This window comes from Bos indicus x Bos taurus, chromosome 3, assembly GCF_003369695.1.
Source record: "Bos indicus x Bos taurus breed Angus x Brahman F1 hybrid chromosome 3, Bos_hybrid_MaternalHap_v2.0, whole genome shotgun sequence".
Classification (NCBI taxonomy): Eukaryota; Metazoa; Chordata; class Mammalia; order Artiodactyla; family Bovidae; genus Bos; species Bos indicus x Bos taurus.
The window spans coordinates 97732352-97747674 of NC_040078.1; the positions used below are offsets into that span (position 1 = coordinate 97732352).

Genomic DNA, 15323 nt, shown 5'->3' on the forward strand with positions numbered 1-15323 from the left:
GAGCAACTCTGCTTTTATTGTTCAGTTATCCTGCCTCTCCCCTATCTCTGTCTGTCAAGACTCCAAGGCATAGCTCACATGCTGTCTTTTCCTAGAGGCCCTTCCTGTGCTCTTGAGCAGGACATGCTGTCCTCCAGGCCTTGAACTTCAATATTACATCTTGAGCTGTCTCCTGGAAACAGAGATATTATTTGTAAAATTCACTGGGCAATACCTAATTCATAGCCATGTACCCGCAGTGGCTAACAACATAGGCCCCCACATCACCTATTGATCTCTCACTGTTTTTCCCAGCTGAGGAAAGGTGCTCCCTCCTTCCTGAAATATGTTGACACTAACCCAGATGCTTCTTTTTTTCCCAGGGATCATTGACTTCCTCATAAGCCAGCACCCTATTGCTCGTGTCCTACGGGAACACCTGGTCTTCAAGATTGCACCCATGCTCAACCCTGATGGTGTCTACCTGGGCAATTACAGGTGAGGGATGGGGGAGAATGCTTGGATGGTGGTATGAAAGCAAGAAGAAAAAGGGGCTATGTTTTTGAGGAGCAATTTTCAGACTACCCATGAGTTCATCAGAAGTTTCACCCCAGCTCCTGAGGATGTGATGAGCTGGTCTTGGCTAGTTCATGCACAGTCCTGTGAGGTCACTTGCTGGAGTTTCCTGGGCAGTTTGCTGGATAAGGAACCAGGAGACCTAGTATCAGTTTTGGTGCCTACTTCTTGTGTAACCTTGGGGAATTCACTTTCCCTCTCTGATGCATTGCAGTTTCTCTTGCATAATTAAGATAATAATTACTTACCTGGCAGGGCACTTGTGAGCATCAGTGCTGACAAAGAAACAGTGGCGATGAATGTGCTTTTGAGCATATGGTGGTGATGACAGTTACCATTTTGCTTCTGGATTTCTTCTTGGCGATTATTAATGAAGGAGAGCAGCAGCCTGCATCATGTGGGCAGCATTTCTCTTTGGTGTGAGCATACTGGCTTGCCCCACACTCACTCATGCACTTTACATCTTGAGCTCTTTCTCCTGGCTTAGCCCCATAATTTACAGCTGAAAATTCCACTGCCCGGGGAACCATCTGCTGAGAGAACATTGAATCCTCTGAGATAGAGTGTGTTATTAGCCTTATTTCACCTTTGAGGCAACAGACTGGGCCAAAGTCACACAACCAGTAAATCATTGACTAACTTCACTGCCCAAATTATACAGCTTGAGAGCTGATTGGTCCTAGAAGTCCCAAGGTAACATTCAAGCGCCCCAGCTTTGATGTAAGACTCTGTGTGACCTGTTGCCTCACCCCCCACCCTCTAGTCTTAGAATCATTGCTCTGGCCACTCTAAGGAAGACCTGGCTCCTTACACAGGTTCTGTTGGGGCCTGATACCTCACCTTCATAAAGGCCCTCTGTCCAGGGCTTCCTAGTCTCGTCCTCATGTCACTTTGTGTGATTTTGTGTTAGTTGCTCAGTGGTATCTGACTCTTTGTGACCCCATGGACAGTAGCCCACCAGGCTTCTCTGTTCATGGAATTCTCCAGGCAAGACTACTGGAGTGGATAGCCATTCCCTTCTCCAGGAGATCTTCCCAACTCAGGGATCAAACTCAGGTCTCCTGCACTGCAGGCAGATTCTTTACTCTCTAAACTACCAGTGAAGACCCCTCATCTCACTAATCCTTCCTTGCAACTCAGTTTGTACATCTTCTTCTGAAAAACATCCCCCAACCCCCCAAAAAGAATTGGCCATTCCCTTCTCTGAGCTCCCACAGGCCTGCCTATTGAATGTCTTACCCCATTGCAAGGACCCCAAGGTCCTAAAACCACCAGAGGGGAAACACTGAGCCTTAATGGTCCTTGTGTTCCCCAGTGCCTATCATCAAGGGTCAGCATGTAGTAGATACTCAAAAAGAGTTTGGTGGATACAAAAAAAAAAAAAAAAGAGATGACTTTCCTGATGAAGGCACGGAGGTTCAGAGATCAAATGGGACTTGCCCAAGGTCAGTGGCAGAGCTCAGACCAGAACCCACATTTCCTGACATCCCATCAGGTCCTTTTGAAACAGAGCTGGTTTAATGCTTTCCCAGAGTGTGGCAGTTGGGTCCACAGAGGCTTCCTAGTACCCCTGGGTATGAGTTAGACAGAACCCACGGGAGGCATGATGCCTTAATTAAAGACAGTTTTGCTTCCTCTTAATTGGCTCAAGTCATGGTTCATTAGCACTGGCAGATTTTATGGCTGCTGCAGGCCTGGGAGCAGTGCCTTTCCACCTTTCCTGGACAGAATGCAATGTTGGCGATAATGGTGGTGGAAAGACCATTTGATTGATGTTAACATTTCTGGTTAATTACAAGAGCAGCCATGGTCAGAGAGAGGTCAGTACTGTCCATTCCACATACTTATTTATGTCATCATATGCTGTCCAGGGATAACCAGTTGGAAAGAGGTCTTTGACCTTGGCCAAAATGCCTCCTCTTTCTGGGCTTCAGATAGCCATTGGGGGTGGTGCTGGGGTGGTAACTGCTTCCTATATGTCCCCAAGCTGTCCAAGTTTTGTGATTTGGGCCTTTCAGGATAAAAGAATTCCACCCCTCAGAAATGGTTCTGTACTGAAGTTCAAAATCTCAGCCTTCTCCCAATGAGAGTATGTGATTCTCATTACAAGAGTTGAAGAAAATCTATAACCACAGGCATTAATCCTCTTGCTAAAACAGCTCTGAGTAGCAATAAAAAGCCTATCGATCATGAAAATTCACCATTAAATATTTGGGGGATGTGAAAAATAATAATCAAGCCTACAAATGGAGAGTTTCAAGGTACCTTAGAGGTTCTGTAGGCCAGCCCCTCACAGAGCTACCCTACAGGCCACAGCACAGTGTCCCATGGTTTGGTGGGACTTGCCCAGGCATTATAGGGAGAGAATGGATTTAGAGTTCAAGTAAATTTGGGAAACATACAGTTAGGCAAAGTTAAAAACTCTCTTCTACACTAAGATTTTTCCATTTTGAATACGCTAGGAAACAGGAATCCCAAGAGGGGAATATAGTGTTCAGTGTTTCCCAAAGAAATCCCTTTCCCCACCACCCCTCACCTGCTCCACCACCACCCTGTCCCCAGGGGGGTTTGGGATTATTAAACACCTGGAGAATGCCAGTCCAAGAATTCTGCTTGCTCATCCCCCAGTGCCATGTCAGGCGCTCACACACTTGTCTCATTTAATGCTAGCAGCAACTCTGTGAAGAAGGATCTTTGTGAGGCTTTCTATGCTTGCAAATAATAAAAATCTACTCCATGCCCTCCAGGTGCCTCTTCTGCCCCCACCCCTCCTCCTCTTTTTCCTTCTCTTTTTCTTCTCCTATGCTAAAGAACCATGTAATCGAATCTAGAAAGAGGAGTCCAATTTCCCAGCTTTGACCATGCAAAGCTGTCTGATTCTTTGTGATGCCATGGAGTATACAATCCATGGACTTCTCTAGGCCAGAATACTGGAGTGGGTAGCCGTTCCCTTCTCCAGGGCATCTTCCCAACCCAGAGATTGAACCAGGCTCTGCTATATTGCAGGTATATTCTTTACCAGTTGAGCTACCAAGAAAGCCCTATTTTAATAATACAAGTACCAATACCATGGTATTTATAGTAAAATAGACAAGGTGCACTCTAGCATTTAATGGCTGATGATGACACCTGTCCCATGATAGATGATGTACTTTGTGTAAAAGAGCAGCAGTGTTTACTTACTAGACTCCTATGTGTTCTCCCAGACTCTGGATTATGGGAGGAGCAGAGACAACCAGAGTTATAGCAGCCACCGTACACTCTCTGGCAGCCCTCTATAATAGGAGCTGGTGTAACAGGAGATAACAACCGTATTATGGCGTCTAATAAAAACACAGGCCAACTATACTATCTGTCTCACTTTTGTTGTTTAGCTCCTAAGTTGTGTCTGACTCTCTTGAAATCCCATGGACTATAGCCCACAAGGCTCCTCTGTCTGTGGGATTTCCCAGGCAAGAATACTGGAGTGGTTTGCCATTTCCTTCTCCAGAGGATCTTCCTGACCCAGAGATCGAACCCCTGTCTCCTGCATTGACAGGTGGATTCTTTACCACTGAGTCACCAGGGAAGCCCTGTCTTTGCTGTATCTATCTCACTTACTACACTCCAATAAAACTGGCCATTTTCTTCAGTTTAGGTCTGAGATTTAATGCCACTTCACAGAAAGGCCAGGCTTCCCTAGTGGCTCAGAAGATAAAGAACCTGGCTGCAATGCGGCAGATATGAGTTCAATCCCTGGGTCAAAAAGATCCCCTGGAGAAGGGAATGGCAGCCCACTCCAATATTCTTGCCTGGAGAATTCCATGGACAGAGGAGCCTGGCAGGCTATAGTCCATGGGGTCAGAAAGAGTCAGACATGACTGAGCGACTAATACATGCACACACACACACACACACACACAGAAAGGCCTGCCTAGATTCTCCAATATAAATTAGGTTTCCCATTACCCTCTTTCAAGAGCACTCTGAACTATCCTTTCAGAGCCCTTGCCCCAGTTTGTAATCATGTGCTTGTCTATTGAATGACTGTCTCCACCTCTAGACTGTAAGCTCCCTGAAATCAGGACTTTATCCCCAAAGCCTGGCACAGTTCCCAGGACAGAACCAGCCTTTGATATATAATTATCCAAATGAGTCAATAAACTCCAGAGCAGTGCTTAGTAACTAGGAAGTGGCACAGGGGCTTCCTTAATGCCTCAGACACTTAAAAATCTGCCTGCAGTGCAGGAGATATGGATTTGATCTCTGGGTTGGGAAGATCCCCTGGAGAAGGAAATGGCTACCCGCTCCAGTATTCTTGCCTGGAGCTGTGTTCACAGGTAGAGCTATCATCACCAGATGCCCTCAGCTCCCAACCCTTTATTTTCAGCAACTCAGCCTCCTAACCCTGGTTGTTTTGACCTTATGCTGTTGTGACATAAACACTATAATGAGCTGCTCTAATGATTTAGGGAGCTTTGGGTTCAGAGCCACACTTAGTTCTTGTACAGGGCATTACACTTAGAAACCACCTTGGATCATTACCACAGCTGTTTGAGAAAGGAAAGTCAGTTTTTATTATATCCATTTGAGCAAAGGGGAAACCAAGTCTGCAGAGATGAAGAGCTGTGTTTAAGGTCCCTTGGTGTGTTTGGGGCTCCCTACACTGCCAGACACTGCCAGTGTCCTACAAGCTGGAGGCAGAAGCAGAGAACTAGCGGACTAGCTTTCCCTACTCTCCTGAGCCTTCTCATCCTGGGGCAAGACCCGTCTCTCCCTGGCTCCAGTTCCCCTCTGCCTTCTTGGAAGAGGAAAATGAAGTGCAGATACTTCTCATCATTTAGCAGAGGCGCTGGAGATAGGCTCTGTCAAGAATGGTACAGCTACAGCACAGATGAACCTGGGGGATGTTATGCTAAGCGAAATAAGCCAGACACAAAAAGACAGATATTTTATGATTCCACTAATATGAAGTACTTAAGAGTAGTCAAAATCATAGAGACAGAAAGTAGAATGGTGATTTCCAAGGGCTGGCTGGTGGAGCTGGGGGAGGAGAGTTATCGTTTAATGGGTATAGAGTTCCAGTTTTACGAGAGGAAAAGGTTTGGAGATAGCTGGTGGTGATGGTTGCACAACATTGTAAACATACTTAATACTACTGAATTGTACACTTAAAAATGATTAAAATGGTACATTTTATGTTATGTGCATTTTATCACAATGTAAAAATAGTGGTATAACATATCAATGCAATTTGAGCATCTTTGGAGAGGTTTAGGGGGGGATCTCAGGCCTGGAAGGATGGAGGGATAAACACTGTAACTTCAGATGCTTATAGAGATGAGAGTTACGAGGCAGAGGTGGGCAGGCCTTTGGCGTCCAGGGGGACGGGCTGAGGAGGTCCACGGTTGTTGGTGGCTCTCACCGTCCTGCAGTGGGTCGGCCATCCCCACACAGTGGAGCCTTATTCTCTCTCTCCGCCACCTCCTCCTCCCCATCACTTGCTTTTCAGAGGAGACACCCTCCGTCCCTACCTGTACCCCACTGGGCCCGGGTGATGTGCAGTTTTCCTTGCAGCTGAGAAACAGACTCTCCATCTCTACATGACAATACGAATCTCTGCATTAGGTTTGCATTTCTTAATTAGGTGCTTGTCATTGTGTGTTCCATAGAGTCACATATAAGTAAACAGTCGTAGACCTTTGAATAAATTTATTGGTTTTATTTATGTTTCTGGGCATAAAAATCTATAATTACCAGGTACAGCCTCCGTATAACTGATATTTAATGACAATTACTTTTTGTTACCATAGAAATGAGCCCAACGTAGTTACCCATAATTTCTCATTTCCCAAACCTCACACATGCTGAATTGCAATATTACCATAGTAATTGCCTATTAGTCATCATAAAATACGCAGTTACCCAAAAGATATCAGGATGCTGTGAAATTTCTCATCTTTGGGAAGCCTCAGTGCTTCTTGAGAGTCTGGAGATGGGGGAGAGGAACAGACCTCCACGGGTGGTGCAGAAATGATTCAGCTTTATTGCACGGCGCTGCAGACCCCGCAGTGGAAACGGATGCTGCTACAACCCGCAGACTTGCAACACATTCTGTCTGTTGGCCCTGGTGAGCTTTACATAGCAAAGAATGCTCCAGCGCAGTAAATCCAATTTAACTAAGGTTTGTCGAGGGCCTGCTGAGTGTCAAGCCCTGTGCTGCGCCTTAGGGAAGCAGATGGAGATCAGAGGCAGCCTTTGGCAATAAGAGGCCCAGTATTTGTACTAGAAGGGTGTGTATCATGCTGTGGAAGCCTGGACATCATCAGAGCTAGTGTCTAAGTGCCTACTAACCACACATTATAGATATCATCCCTGCTAACACTCAAAACAACCCTGAGGTGGAGGTAGTATTATGGCCCCTTTTTAATTAGAGAAGCAAATTGAGGCCCAGAGATACCAAAGAACTTGCCCCGGGTCCCCTAGCAGGAAGGGTCAGATCAGGTTTATGAATCCAAGCTGGCCAGGCCTAGCCTGCTACAAATTAAATCCGTGGCTACACTGTATCGTAAACGCAGGGAGTGATTCCTTCTGACTATGGGTGATGAGGGAAGGTTTTTGAAGAATGTATACAGTCCACCAGACATAGAAGGGATATAAGGAGAAATTTTTACAGCAATCATCATTACATATTGCAGAGGGTAAAACACCAGGGGAGGTATTTCCTGCACACACATACACACACTTACAAACACAAACATAACACACATATAGATACACACATAGGGACACATACACATGCATGCACAGACGCTGTAACCGACCAACCCCACTCACCTCAATAGCCAAAGAAGGAAACATTCTTAACTGTCCAAAATAGAATGGAAAACAAAATTAGCTATGTAAAAAATATGCGTCAGTATTCTATTTGTTCTTCGACAAGCATAAAACTGTGTGTTTTTCATCAACTGGAAGTGAGCACAAAGATCCGCTGCAAGTTGCCTCACCAACTGGTATCTGCCAGCCCCTTCTCACTATGCCTCCTTCCCCACACAGGCCACCTGCCCGCCCCCCCCCACCCCCCGCCAGCTTGTTGCCTCTCTCAGCCTCGTCAGCCTTGGAGTGGGATGGGGCCTCAGAGATAGCTTGTGCATGGCCCCACCTAGGGCAGGGGAACCTTAAGAAGCGCCACACTGATGCCAGCTGTGACTATTAGAGGCTGTTTATATCCACGCTAATGGAGAAGGAAATGGCAACCCACTCCAGTGTTCTTGCTGGAGAATCCCAGGGACGGTGGGGCCTGGTGGGCTGCTGTCTAGGGTTGCACAGAGTCGGACACGACTGAAGTAACTTAGCAGCAGCAGCATATCCACACTAAATCTGTCAGCCATCATTTCTGCTTTCTGCCCCTGAAGGATTAGTCAGGTTCGACCCATCTTCTACGTGGTAGCGTTTCAGCTGTTTGAGGATTGTGTGTCCCCACACCTCCCCAACTCCTCACTCACTCCAACCTCTGTCAGCTCCTGTTCTCCTGGCCGAACACCCCCAGAGCTTTACGATTTTCCACATGTGAGCTGAAATCCAGTCCTCTCCCCGTCCTTCCTGCTGTCTTCTGAACATGCTCCAGATGTTCGTCATGGTCTATATTTGAGACATGGTGTCCAGGATGGAAAAGTTATAATGATGAGTGTTGGTGATGATGGTGGTGCTGATGACCATGATAATGGTGATGATAAATAGACTATTGAACCTCCTGGATCTGGCCTTATTCTAGGTATTTTGCATGTATTATTTTATTTAATTCTTAAAACAACCCTATTGTTATTCTCATTTCACAGATGAGACTGAGGCATAGGTAGATTAGGTAACTCCCTTAAGTTCATAGAGCTAGCTAGTGGCACAGGAGAAGGAAGGAATCATCACAAGCCTAGTTCTGGGGACATACTTCTCCTGGTACAGCCTACTTGCCTATCGCTATCTGACATTGACCTCTTGTCAACCTCAATCCTTCCACTTGCATCCCTGCTAAGTCACAAGCCCCACACTCCAACCACCCTCCCACCCTTCCTTCTCTGAGAACCTTACAAGAAAGCATAGACTGGGCAGAAATCACCCTGCTCCTTTGAGCAAAGAGGAAACCAAGCCACAGAGAGGCTAAGTAACTTGCTCAAGGTCACACAGTATGTGAGTCATGTAGTTTTTCAAGATGAAGCGCAAGTGACACAGGGGCCAGACCAAGCCTTACCTCCCAGAGACTCTCTCCCTTTTTATATAACCGGAGTGATGTTTCCACAGAGGCTGAAAGGACACCGGGGCTGGCAGCGTAATCAGGTGTCTAACCCATGAGTACACACCGCCAAAACCAATTATTCAAATGAGCTTCCCAGCCAGGTTCCGCAGAAAAGGCCAGATGGCTAGATGTCTGTGGAGACTGCTCCCCATCTCTGTCCCTTCAAGTAGCCTTTCAAAGTTAGAGTTGATAGTGAGTTGATTTTAATAATTGATTCTACAGTGAAGACAGGCCTCTGTGGGACAGTTACCCAGAATTAGGGGCTGGGGAGTCCGGAGGAGCAAAACATTGTGATGGAATCAAGAACTTCATGGCTCCCAGTCTTAGTTCCGAAACCACTGATGGAATAGCGTCAGTTCCATGTACAATCCTTTGGGGGCGCCCTATATACCGTCAGAAGGAACCTATACTCGTCAGCCTTGTCTTCAAGGTGGGCACAGCATTCAGGAAGCTCTTCCTCAGCCTCACCTCCCACTGTCTCCCTTGTTGATGTTCAGTGGCTCAGTGGACTCTTTGTGACCCCCTGTATTGCAGCATGCCAGGCTTCCCTGTCCCTGATTATCTCCCTTGCCCCATGCTCAAATGCTCACTCAGCAAGTACTTTGTCCCAAGCATCAACTGGGGACCTGCGGGGGGCTTGGCCCATGCTTACCCTCAGGGAGCAGGTGCTGGTGAGATGGATCTTGAGGGATGAGTGGGTGTTAGCCAGATAGAGAGATCGGCAACACATTCTCAACCAAAAGAATAATACTGTTAAGTAACAACAGTGATTATAATAATATAATCATGAATGGAATTTTACAAGTTGTCAGACCCTATTCTAATAATTTTTAATGATTATCCCCCATGGAGATGTAGGAGTGATAACTCATCATGCTTCTGCTCCCACTCTCAGCCTACTACCACCCATGTAGGAGGAAATACAGGGGTCAGAAAGATAGAGGTCAGAATGTTAGCTTTATTATTGATAGAAGCAGGATTTGGAAGCCATAGCTTGTATCTGTGGCTAAAATTGGCCTTCTTATACTTCACCCCAAAATTCTACTTCCCCACCATCCACAATTAAAAGATGCTTTCTTCTTGGAAGTAAAGTTATGACAAACCTAGACAGTATATTAAAAAGCAGAGATATCACTTTGCCAACAAAGGTCTATCTAGTCAAAGCTATGGTTTTTTCCAGTAGTCATGTACGGATGTGAGAGTAGGACCATAAAGAAGACTGAGTGCTAAGGAATTGTTTCTTTTGAACTGTGGTGCTGGAGAAGACTCTGAGTCCCTTGAACCTACAGTGTAGGTTCACACACTGAACAAAGGCTAAGGGGGCAGGTGGAAGCTGACAAGCCTAGCTACTTGGAGGTTTTACACCAGCATGCAGAAGGGGGTGCATTTTGTAACGAGCTCATAAGACATATAATGTGCAAGGCTGTGTATAGAGACTGGGGGACATGATGCACGAAGCTGGTAGAATAAGTAGGGACTGGTTTGTGGAGGATCCTGAGTGTCACACCAAGAATGAAACCATAAGACCAGCTAACATGTATGTAGCACTTATCTCAAACAAGGCAGTATGCCCAGTGTTTACATGACTGATCCCATTCAATCCTTTAAACAACCCTCTGAGGCAGGCAGAATCCATATTTTGCAGATCAAGTCTGAGGCCCAGAGAGGTTAAACCACCAGCTGATCCATGGCCACACCAGAATCTTACTCAGGCAGCATGGCTCTGGAGTCCACATTTGCAACCAAAGCACTTCTCAGGCTCAGACCAGGTGGGCAAGGGTCTTGGCAGTTTCCAGATCTGTGAAGAGCTAAAGGACTTTTCTTCCCTCCAGTTCTTCCTCTGCCTCTTTTCAGTAAAGAAATGGAAATAGCTAATTCCTGGCCCCAAGGGCTGGGGTTTTTCCCAGGTGGCTCAGTGGTAAAGAACCTGCCTGCCAATGCAGGAGATGTGGATTTCGTCCCTGGGTTGGGAAGATCCCCTGAAGAAGTAAATGGCAATCCACTCCAGTATTCTTGCCTGGAAAATCCTATGGACAGAGGAGCTGGTGGGCTACAGTCCATGGAGTTACAAAGAGTCAGACTCAACTTAGTGACTAAACAACAAGCCTCAAGGGTCTTTAGATAATGTGCCCTCTTGAGCCTTTAAAATGGTTCTCTACTCTTTGTCAGTGTTCTTTATAGAGAGAAAAATAATCCATCAGTTCTGGAATTGACTTTCAACTCTACCCTTACATAGCTGTGTGACCTTGGCATTAGTTTTCCTGTCTTTGAAATATGGAAATTGGGTTTTATGAAACCTTAGACCCTTCTGATTGGTGACTGGCTCTCAGAATTGCTTTCAGTTTCAGTATGGAAATCCCCCCAAGTCCAGCAGGAGCCTAGAAGGAGGGGGCTGAATCCCAGAGCACATGCTCTCCACAGGGAGGGAAAGGGTGCTCCAACACTTCTCCTTGTCCATTAGGAATAAGCTCTGGGAGAAGGGGCACCAGAGAGTCTAGGGTTAGAGATGACCCTTTTCCCAGGTGTGGTCTCAGTGCCCCCTTCCCCAATCCTACCACCTTGCCAGAAGGACCACCACGACAGGGTCAAAACCTTGCTGACCCGTAGAGGTCAGACCCCAAGTGCTCATCCTGGCTCTGCTGCAAACCTTGGGCACACCCAGGGCCTCCTCCCACAAACATGCAGTTTGTGCACTGCACACAGGCTCCTGGTCCAGGGGTCAAGGTGGGCTGCGACTCTGCTCCCACCTGGCCAGAGCAAGTGCCCACCCAGATGGGTACTTCCACCCCTCAGCTCATATGAGTCCCTCTGTCAGGCACTGAACTGACTCCCAGGGCTGCCACAAGAGACTAGAGTGATGGTTAAGAATATAGGCTTTAGAGCTGGGCACACCAGATTCAAGTCCTGTCTCTGTCCCTTTTCCTTGCTCGGCTAAGGGCAAATTACTTAACCTTTCTGTTTATTTCCATTTCTTCACATTACTGTGAGTTGGCTATGTACCTGACACTGGGCTAACGCTGAAGACTCAATGGCAAATGAAATTGACTTAGCTCTGCCCTCCCAGTGCTTTTAGATCTCTGAGCAAAACATGAATTTGTCCAAGATCATAAAACAACTCAGTGGTAGATCTGGGACTCAAACCCAAATTCTTCTGAGTTGGAACCTACGTGATTATCTATCCTCCTCTCTGCCTCCACAGCCTGGGCCACATCCCTGTTGTGATCATGTAAGAAGGAACATGAGGGAAATGCTTTAAACATCTCAGTGGTGGTGATGGGGAGTGGGTTGATATAATTGCCCCTTGTGTGTGTGTTTGGGACAAAGAGCACTGCCCATTACCCTCTGTTTCCACTGCAGCAGGGCCCAGCCCACCTGCTAAGCATTTTGCAGCAGCTGTTGATGATAGATTGCCTGGCATTCTGACACTGGCCAATCAATAGAGCTGGAAGTTGCCTCGGGCCAAGGGCAATTGAATCTCAACCTTTTAGTGCCATTAAATAAAGCAATATTTATTTTGCTTTTGGTGCAAATATGCTAAATCCAATTCAGCTCATTGATAATGCTGAAAAACTGCTGCATTTGGGGGACAATTGTGTGCATGCCCTATATATCTCCACTTGTCCACGCCACCCTTCCAGGATCACACAGCCCCACATGCTCAGGGTGAGGTTGATCTGGAGCCACCAAACTGCCTTCCTCTCTACCCTTTAGAGGAGATGAAAAGGAAATCATAAGGAGGGGAATTAAAATCATCGCTCTCGTTTCAGCTGCTATTGTTGCAACAGGGATGAGGTGTGGTGTCCTTCACAAGATGGAGGTGTTTATTTGCCATTTAAATAATGTCCTCCAGAACCATTGTATCTCTCCCATTGGGCAGAGGAGGAGGAGAGCAATACAGGAAGAGCAGACAAGGGAGTAGCCTAGCATCTCGTTCATAGATCATATAACCTCCTTGATGGCTGGAGGGATTGCCAAGGGTCACTGAGTTCAGTCAGACCTGGGTTTGAATCCCAGCTCTATATTTTACTGGTTGTCAAATGACCTTCTGAAGGTCATATCTCTCTTGGATTTTATTTCTCATTTTTTAAATGGGGATAAATTCTACCCACCTCACTGGGTTATTGTGAGAGTATCTGGCATGTAACAAGTGCTTAAATACTTTTCAATATATGTCTTCAAGTAATTATCTGGACCGTGTTTGCAAACCTTCAGGGTATTTGTTCATGCATTTGTTCATCTATTCATTTACTCATTTATTCAATAGATATATTGAACCTTCTCTGCACTTGGGTCTGTAGTATACGAAGTTGGAATGGAGGTGGGCAAGATTACACAGACATAGTCCCCACCCTCACTAGGCTGACAGTTTGGAAGAAAAAAGGAAAGATACTCAAGAGTATTTCCTGCTCAAGAGAAAGATGTTACATATTACATGAATAGTCCATGGAATTCTCCAGGCCAGAATGCTAGAGTGGGTAGCCTTTCCCTTCTCCAGGGGATCTTCCCAACCCAGGGATCGAACCCAGGTCTCCCACATTGCAGTCAGATTCTTTACCAGCTGAGCCACAAGGGAAGCCCAAGAATACTAGAGTGGGTAGCCTATCCCTTCTCCAAGGGACTTCCCAACCCAGGAATCAACCTGGGTCTCCTGCCTTGTGGGTAGATTCTTTACCAACTGAGTTACCAGGGAAGCCACATATTACACAGTTATTTATAAACTTGACTTTCATAAATTTGTATTTTTTAGAATGGTCCTAATGTCAAATATTCTATATCATTGGTACCATAAATAGCCCCACTTGTGTCAGAACTTGGGTCCTGATTTTGAGCCCATTCAGAAATTTTACCTTGAGAATAAGTAACAAAATAATAGAGGACCAAGGAGACAGAGGCTCAGAGTAGAAACCCTGGCTTTCACACACAGTGACTCTAAAGTGGTGATCATAGGGGTGAAGGCCAGGCATCTGGAGGTCATCTTGTTCATTCCCCTGTATTTAGGCAGTTGATTTGGGTCCTGAAACCACTGATGAGAAACAACCTGCACCAGCACTGACCTCCTAGTGCCTGTGACCCAGTGAAGGACACAAGCATAACACTGTTAAGAATGTATAGAATTTCCCTGACTTTGTACATGCCACCAACTCTGGAATGTTCTCTCTTGTCTTGACTTTGACAAACTTCCCATCTTCTCTTCAAAGCTCTGAGGAACATGAGAACTCCTAGAGGTAAGGATTGGGTCTGATGCAAATCTCAAATGTTGGAAAACTCATGCAATAAATGTTAGTTCAGTTCAGTTCAGTCGCTCAGTTGTGTCTGACTCTTTGCGACCCCGTGAATTGCAGTACACCAGGCCTCCCTGTCCATCGCCAACTCCCGGAGTTCACTCAAACTCATTTGCATCAAGTAAGTGATGCCATCCAACCATCTCATCCTCTGTCGTCCCCTTCTCCTCCTGCCCCCAATCCCTCCCAGCATCAGTCTTTTCCAATGAGTCAACTCTTCGCATGAGGTGGCCAAAGTATTGGAGTTTCAGCTTTAGCATCAGTCCTTCCAATGAACACCCAGGACTGATCTCCTTTAGGATGGACTGGTTGGATCTCCTTGCAGTCCAAGGGACTCTCAAGAGTCTTCTCCAGCACCACAGTTCAAAAGCATCAATTCTTCGGCGCTCAACTTTCTTCACAGTCCAACTCTCACATCCATATATGACAACTATAAAAATCCTAGCCTTGACTAGATGGACCTTTGTTGGCAAAGTAATATCTCTGCTTTTTAATATGCTGTCTAATTTGGTCATAACTTTCCTTCCAAGGAGTAAGCATCTTTTAATTTTATGGCTGCAATCACCATCTGCAGTGATTTTGGAGCCCTAAAAAATAAAGTCTGTCACTGTTTCCACTGTTTCCCCATCTATTTCCCAGGAAGTGAGGGGACCAGATGCCATGATCTTAGTTTTCTAAATGTTAAGATATTGATAATTCTTTATTATTTGGCATTTTATTTAAAAACTGTATCAATCCCTTTCCTAGACTATGTTGTTCTCTTTATATTTCAACCTGCTGCTGCTGCTGCGTCACTTCAGTCATGTCCAACTCTGTGTGACCCCAGAGACGGCAGCCCACCAGTCTCCCCCATCCCTGGGATTCTCCAGGCAAGAACACTGGAGTGGGTTGCCATTTCCTTCTCCATTTCAACCTAACCTTATTCAAAATGTATGCTTCTTCCAACTCCCTAGCTTTGGAGGTAAAGCCCAGTTAGTGATGCCTTTGAATCATTTAATGAGAGAGCTGGAAGAGTCCTTTATGCATGAAGTGTAGCCCCCTCATTCTACAAAATGCATGAAGCCTAGGAGAGGGAGAGGACTAAGATGTCATCCTAAGATGACATAGACATTAGAGGTGAGGCCTGTCCCCTGGCCCCTAGGCAGAGCTCCTACAACTTTACTAAGATGTTTTCTTCAATAAATATCAGTCTTTCTACTGATAGACTGGTTGCCAAT

At 45.9% G+C, this 15323-nt stretch overlaps 1 protein-coding gene and 1 long non-coding RNA gene across 4 annotated transcripts in view; one reads left to right on the forward strand and one right to left on the reverse strand.

The window, feature by feature from the left end:
• AGBL4 (ATP/GTP binding protein like 4) overlaps nt 1-15323 on the forward strand; it is a 1469133-nt gene that overhangs the window by 1333591 nt on the left and 120219 nt on the right. For all 3 annotated transcript variants that reach the window (XM_027537317.1, XM_027537316.1, XM_027537319.1), the window contains one exon: nt 363-477. In XM_027537317.1, the coding sequence (XP_027393118.1) occupies nt 363-477 (115 nt within the window). The remainder of the gene's footprint in view (nt 1-362; nt 478-15323) is intronic.
• Nucleotides 1-15323, reverse strand: part of LOC113889914 — a 42163-nt gene that overhangs the window by 3520 nt on the left and 23320 nt on the right. Inside the window, exon 2 of the long non-coding RNA XR_003510377.1 lies at nt 804-1085. This is a non-coding gene — a long non-coding RNA (uncharacterized LOC113889914). The remainder of the gene's footprint in view (nt 1-803; nt 1086-15323) is intronic.